This window comes from Pseudorasbora parva, chromosome 24 (assembly GCF_024679245.1).
Source record: "Pseudorasbora parva isolate DD20220531a chromosome 24, ASM2467924v1, whole genome shotgun sequence".
In the NCBI taxonomy this organism is placed as follows: Eukaryota; Metazoa; Chordata; class Actinopteri; order Cypriniformes; family Gobionidae; genus Pseudorasbora; species Pseudorasbora parva.
In genome coordinates this window covers 254,280-261,779 of record NC_090195.1, presented here as the reverse complement: position 1 = coordinate 261,779, position 7,500 = coordinate 254,280, and the positions used below count along the sequence as shown (strand labels likewise).

General features: G+C 44.9%; 1 protein-coding gene across 3 annotated transcripts in view; it reads right to left on the bottom strand.

Annotated features, from left to right (window-relative positions):
- Window positions 1–1,133: 1,133 nt before the first annotated feature.
- Window positions 1,134–7,500, bottom strand: part of hus1 (HUS1 checkpoint clamp component) — a 7,874-nt gene continuing 1,507 nt past the window's right edge. The window contains exons 4-9 of one of the 3 annotated variants that reach the window (XM_067434857.1): window positions 7,203–7,310; window positions 7,024–7,098; window positions 6,330–6,429; window positions 6,099–6,224; window positions 1,362–1,475; window positions 1,134–1,321 (exon numbers count right to left, since the gene is read on the bottom strand). In XM_067434857.1, coding sequence (XP_067290958.1) covers window positions 1,393–1,475; window positions 6,099–6,224; window positions 6,330–6,429; window positions 7,024–7,098; window positions 7,203–7,310 — 492 coding nt within the window. In that variant the 3' untranslated portion in view covers window positions 1,134–1,321; window positions 1,362–1,392. Of the gene's footprint in view, window positions 1,476–6,098; window positions 6,225–6,329; window positions 6,430–7,023; window positions 7,099–7,202; window positions 7,311–7,500 lie in introns of all 3 variants that reach the window. The other 2 variants (XM_067434858.1, XM_067434856.1) reach the window with 2 other exon arrangements.

Below are 7,500 nucleotides of genomic sequence, written 5' to 3'. Positions count from 1 at the left end.
GCGCTGAAGTACCCCTTTAATATCTCTGATCAGTTTGTGGGAAGGCGTTCAGTTAGAGGTCAGCAGAAGCTCATGTAGTTCAGAGGTCAAACCTATATCTCACACACACACACACACACACACACACACACACACACACACACACACACACACACACACACACACACACACACACAGCGCCCAGAGGTCAGAATAGACGATCACACAGCAGAGTTTTTAGTTGTTGTCTTACTGCATATCACATTCATTACAAGATGATTAGTTCAAACATTTCAAATGCATCTGCAAACTATTTTTCTAGTCATGTATTTCATTATTGAGGATTTCTTAAAAATACTGTCAATTTCGTATCATTTCATGAGATTAGTGTCTAAACACACCCCTAATATAAACACACACACACTGCCCCTAAACCTACCCATCTCAGGAAACATTCTGCATTTTTACTTTCTCATAAAAACTCCTCCTGTGTGATTTATAAGCCTTTTGTAAAGTGGGGCCATGGGTAATGTCCTCATATTTCACCCTCTCCTGTAATACCTGTGTCATACCCATGGCATTATACACATTTGGGTCCTCATATGTCACAAAAACATGCCCACACACACACACACACACTTCTTTCCTCAGCGCTGGACACAGACGGACCAATCACAGTCGAGTGCGCTGTACCGTCACGTGATGCCCGTTTCCCATCATGCACCGCTTCGAATCTCAAAAACGACACAAAAGATCGAAATTCCGGCTTCAGTGAGATGTGTAGAGATTAACCGAGCGTGTGTGTGTTATAGTGACGTGTGTAAGCGCTGAGCAGCGGGAGCGCGGGTCACATGAGCGCGCGTTACCGTCGCGGTGTGTCGTGTCTCCGGTGGCCGGTATAAAGGCCCCGTAGCGCGGTTGGTATCCTCGGCTGGTCCGATGGCGGTGGGTCAGCCACAATTGATTGCTACAGTCAGTTACAGAACTCCTCGTTTCTTCTCTCCCCTCTCCCACCGCCGAACTTGACCAGCCTTTTACCACACAAACACGCCACGATACCACATGTGTGTGAAAAGCACTTTATTCATAACTTTAGAATGTTTACAGTGGACAATAATATATATATATATATATAAAGTTCTGAATACAAAACCTAATATCAAACAAGCATTTTATTAATATATACACATTTACATAGGAAACACCAAACACAATGTGTTATTTTTAACATCAAGAGCCTAGCAACAGACCCTTTAAACCCCTTCTGAACAGATGAAGAGGTTTGTTTTCAACATGGAGCGCTTCATTAGATATCACATGACCTTACGTGACCTCGCATGACCTTACATGACCTCACATGACCTTACGTGACCTCGCATGACCTTACGTGACCTCGCATGACCTTACGTGACCTCACATGACTGCTGGAATGAAGTACTGCAGAGAAACATCCTCATGCAGGAAAATCAGGTGAAGGATCCTCTCGTGAACAATATCTAGGTTCAAAACAGCAAAAAACAACAACAAAAAACTTTTAATATGAAAAAAATCATCACTGACTTTCAAACAGAAACGACTTTCCACTTCGAGGACCTTGATAGAAATGTAGTGGAGTAAAGAGGACGATATTTGTCTTTCAGATGGAGTGAAGTTAAAGTCAGAAGATTACAGAAAGAATAATACTCCAGTAAAGTACAGAGACTCAAACAGTGAACTTCAGTACAGGACTCGAGTAGATGAGCTGAGCGACGGTCCGGCTCTGAGACGGGCATGTTTAGTGGAATGCTGAAGGCTCTGTGTTAATCTGCTCAGACACAGCTCTGGGAACAGCCAGCCTCTTTAGCAGCGGCCTCTAGTGTCTCACCCTCCGTCTGTAAGGTGTCAGTGGTCGTCTTTTGGACACCTGTCGATCAGCGGTCTTCCTCATGATAGTGTCGCCGACAGAACGAGACTGAGAGCATTAAAGGCCTTTATATGTGTTTGAGTTCATGAGCTGATGAGAGCGGCTCCAGGCGTCGTCCATATTGAACCTTTTCACAATATTCTAATCTTCTGAGATTCTGAATGTGGGATGTTCCTCAGTTGTCAGTTATAATCATCAAAATTAAACGAAATAAACATTTGAAAAATATCAGTCTGTGTAATAAATGGATATAATGTACAAGTTTCACTTTTTGAATGGAATTAGTGAAATAAATAAACTTTTTGATGATATTCTAATTATATGACCAGCACCTGTATCTGCAGGTGTGTATATCAGGTGTGTGTGCAGGTGTGTATATCAGGTGTGTGTGCAGGTGTGTGTGCAGGTGTGTATATCAGGTGTGTGTGCAGGTGTGTATATCAGGTGTGTGTGCAGGTCTGTCTATCAGGTGTGTGTGCAGGTGTGTATATCAGGTGTGTGTGCAGGTGTGTATATCAGGTGTGTGTGCAGGTGTGTATATCAGGTGTGTGTGCAGGTGTGTATATCAGGTGTGTGTGCAGGTGTGTATATCAGGTGTGTGTGCAGGTCTGTCTATCAGGTGTGTGTGCAGGTGTGTATATCAGGTGTGTGTGCACGTGTGTATATCAGGTGTGTGTGCAGGTGTGTATATCAGGTGTGTGTGCAGGTCTGTCTATCAGGTGTGTGTGCAGGTGTGTATATCAGGTGTGAATATCAGGTGTGTGTGCAGGTCTGTATATCAGGTGTGTGTGCAGGTGTGTATATCAGGTGTGTGTGCAGGTCTGTCTATCAGGTGTGTGTGCAGGTGTGAATATCAGGTGTGTGCAGGTGTGTATATCAGGTGTGTGTGCAGGTGTGAATATCAGGTGTGTGTGCAGGTGTGTATATCAGGTGTGTGTGCAGGTGTGAATATCAGGTGTGTATATCAGGTGTGTGTGCAGGTGTGTATATCAGGTGTGTGTGCAGGTGTGAATATCAGGTGTGTATATCAGGTGTGTGTGCAGGTGTGTATATCAGGTGTGTGTGCAGGTGTGAATATCAGGTGTGAATATCAGGTGTGTGTGCAGGTGTGAATATCAGGTGTGAATATCAGGTGTGTGTGCAGGTGTGAATATCAGGTGTGTGTGCAGGTGTGAATATCAGGTGTGTGTGCAGGTGTGAATATCAGGTGTGAATATCAGGTGTGTGTGCAGGTGTGAATATCAGGTGTGAATATCAGGTGTGTATATCAGGTGTGTGTGCAGGTGTGTATATCAGGTGTGTGTGCAGGTGTGAATATCAGGTGTGAATATCAGGTGTGTGTGCAGGTGTGAATATCAGGTGTGAATATCAGGTGTGTGTGCAGGTGTGAATATCAGGTGTGTGTGCAGGTGTGAATATCAGGTGTGTGTGCAGGTGTGAATATCAGGTGTGAATATCAGGTGTGTGTGCAGGTGTGAATATCAGGTGTGAATATCAGGTGTGTGTGCAGGTGTGAATATCAGGTGTGTATATCAGGTGTGTGTGCAGGTGTGAATATCAGGTGTGTGTGCAGGTCCGTCTATCAGGTGTGTGTGCAGGTCCGTCTATCAGGTGTGTGTGCAGGTGTGAATATCAGGTGTGTGTGCAGGTGTGTATATCAGGTGTGTGTGCAGGTGTGTATATCAGGTGTGTGTGCAGGTGTGAATATCAGGTGTGTATATCAGGTGTGTGTGCAGGTGTGTATATCAGGTGTGTGTGCAGGTGTGAATATCAGGTGTGAATATCAGGTGTGTGTGCAGGTGTGAATATCAGGTGTGAATATCAGGTGTGTGTGCAGGTGTGAATATCAGGTGTGTATATCAGGTGTGTGTGCAGGTGTGAATATCAGGTGTGTGTGCAGGTGTGAATATCAGGTGTGAATATCAGGTGTGTGTGCAGGTGTGAATATCAGGTGTGTGTGCAGGTGTGAATATCAGGTGTGAATATCAGGTGTGAATATCAGGTGTGAATATCAGGTGTGTATATCAGGTGTGTGTGCAGGTGTGAATATCAGGTGTGAATATCAGGTGTGTATATCAGGTGTGTGTGCAGGTGTGAATATCAGGTGTGTGTGCAGGTGTGTATATCAGGTGTGTATATCAGGTGTGTGTGCAGGTGTGAATATCAGGTGTGTATATCAGGTGTGAATATCAGGTGTGAATATCAGGTGTGAATATCAGGTGTGAATATCAGGTGTGTGTGCAGGTGTGTGTGCAGGTGTGAATATCAGGTGTGTGTGTGCAGGTGTGAATATCAGGTGTGAATATCAGGTGTGTGTGCAGGTGTGAATAGCAGGTGTGAATATAAGGTGTGTGTGCAGGTGTGAATATCAGGTGTGTGTGCAGGTGTGTGTGCAGGTGTGAATATCAGGTGTGAATATCAGGTGTGAATATCAGGTGTTTGTGTGCAGGTGTGAATATCAGGTGTGAATATCAGGTGTGTGTGCAGGTGTAAATATCAGGTGTGTATATCAGGTGTGTATATCAGGTGTGAATATCAGGTGTGAATATCAGGTGTGTGTGCAGGTGTAAATATCAGGTGTGTATATCAGGTGTGAATATCAGGTGTGTGTGCAGGTGTAAATATCAGGTGTGTATATCAGGTGTGTATATCAGGTGTGTATATCAGGTGTGAATATCAGGTGTGAATATCAGGTGTGCATATCAGGTGTGTATATCAGGTGTGTATATCAGGTGTGTATATCAGGTGTGTATATCAGGTGTGAATATCAGGTGTGAATATCAGGTGTGCATATCAGGTGTGTATATCAGGTGTGAATATCAGGTGTGAATATCAGGTGTGTATATCAGGTGTGTATATCAGGTGTGAATATCAGGTGTGTATATCAGGTGTGTATATCAGGTGTGTATATCAGGTGTGAATATCAGGTGTGTATATCAGGTGTGTATATCAGGTGTAAATATCAGGTGTGAATATCAGGTGTGAATATCAGGTGTGTATATCAGGTGTGTATATCAGGTGTGTATATCAGGTGTGTGTGCAGGTGTAAATATCAGGTGTGTATATCAGGTGTGTATATCAGGTGTGTATATCAGGTGTGTATATCAGGTGTGAATATCAGGTGTGAATATCAGGTGTGTGTGCAGGTGTGTGTGCAGGTGTGAATATCAGGTGTGAATATCAGGTGTGAATATCAGGTGTGTGTGCAGGTGTGAATATCAGGTGTGTGTGCAGGTGTGTATATCAGGTGTGTGTGCAGGTGTGAATATCAGGTGTGAATATCAGGTGTGTGTGCAGGTGTGAATATCAGGTGTGTATATCAGGTGTGTGTGCAGGTGGGAATATCAGGTGTGTATATCAGGTGTGTGTGCAGGTGTGAATATCAGGTGTGTATATCAGGTGTGTGTGCAGGTGTGAATATCAGGTGTGTGTGCAGGTGTGAATATCAGGTGTGTGTGCAGGTGTGAATATCAGGTGTGTGTGCAGGTGTGAATATCAGGTGAGTATATCAGGTGTGTGTGCAGGTCTGTATATCAGGTGTGTGTGCAGGTGTGAATATCAGGTGTGTATATCAGGTGAGTATATCAGGTGTGTGTATGCAGGTGTATATACCAGGTGTGAATATCAGATGTGTATATCAAGTGTGTGTGCAGGTGTATATACCAGGTGTGAATATCAGGTGTGTATGCAGGTGTGTATATCAGGTGTGTGTATGCAGGTGTATATACCAGGTGTGAATATCAGATGTGTATGCAGGTGTGTATATCAGGTGTGTGTGCAGGTGTGTGTATGCAGGTGTGTATACCAGGTGTATAGATCAGGTGTGTATATCAGGTGTGTGTGCAGGTGTATATACCAGGTGTGAATATCAGGTGTGTATATCAGGTGAGTATATCAGGTGAGTATATCAGGTGTGTGTGCAGGTGTGAATATCAGGTGTGTATATCAGGTGAGTATATCAGGTGAGTATATCAGGTGTGTGTGCAGGTGTGAATATCAGGTGTGTATATCAGGTGAGTATATCAGGTGAGTATATCAGGTGTGTGTGCAGGTGTGTGTATGCAGGTGTATATACCAGGTGTGAATATCAGATGTGTATGCAGGTGTGTATATCAGGTGTGTGTGCAGGTGTGTGTATGCAGGTGTGTGTATGCAGGTGTATATACCAGGTGTATAGATCAGGTGTGTATATCAGGTGTGTGTGTGAGGCTCTTACTGCACATGGCTCTGCTGGGATTGACCTGCTGTCCCATCAGGAACTGCTGCAGTTTCCGGATGTCCACGCGTGTTTGAGCCATGAGCTCCACATCTCTGTGACTCGCACTCTGAGAGCCTTCGTCACCTGAGACACACACACACACACACACACACACACACACACACACACACACTCTTATCCTCCGCTCAGACGGACAGGTGTAAGCGCTTGTCATGTGTGTGTGCTCACCCCAGGGCGGGTTGCCGAGCTCTTTGAAGTGTGTTGTGACCGACACCAGGTCCGTCTCGATCTTGAGATTCATTTCACCGTTCAGATTGGCCTCCATCACCTGAAACACACACACACACACACACACACACACACACTCTCACAGATCACATGACTAATCCACCGGTCATATAAAACAATCAACTCACAAACTGTCCCATCAATGTTTTTAAACCTCAAATAGTACATCAGCAGCTTTACCAAGTGCCGATTGGCTCATTAATTGAGAAGGCGGGGCTTATCCCATCATGATTGGCTCTTTAATCGAGAAGGAGGGGCTTATCCCAACCTGATTGGCTCTTTAATTGAGAAGGCGGGGCTTATCCCATCCTGATTCGCTCTTTAATCGAGAAGGAGGGGCTTATCCCATCCTGATTGGCTCTTTAATCGAGAAGGCGGGGCTTATCCCAACCTGATTGGCTCTTTAATCGAGAAGGAGGGGCTTATCCTATCCTGATTGGCTCTTAAATCGAGAAGGCGGGGCTTATCCCATCCTGGTTGGCTCTTAAATCGAGAAGGAGGGGCTTATCCCATCCTGATTGGCTCTTTAATCGAGAAGGAGGGGTTTATCCCATCCTGATTGGCTCTTTAATCGAGAAGGAGGGGCTTATCCCATCCTGATTGGCTCTTTAATTGCAGTTTCTCTGTCACTCACCAGATAGTTGGAGAGATTCTTCATGCGGTCCACAACGCTCTTCATGGTCTTCAGAGGCGGCAGATATATGCTGACCTACACACACACACACACACACACACACACACCTGTCAGTGTGACGATCTGTTCAAATGATCACAACGGACACACACACTCTCCGAGACGACACACACACTTACATCGAAATCTGGCATCTGCGGCTCCCTGAACTCATGCCACAGTCTTCTGGGAATCACGTCCACGGGGATATCATGAGTGACCACACGACACACACCGGAGAGAGACGGCTGACACACACACACACACACACACACACACATACACAGAACAAGTGTGAGCATTACTATGAGACTGCTGAACTCTCTGAAGCATATACACTAGACAAGATCATCACACACACTCCCTCTCACACACACACACACACGAGCATTATAACGAGACTGTCACACTCTCTCTAGTTAAGTATAAGTTCATCAA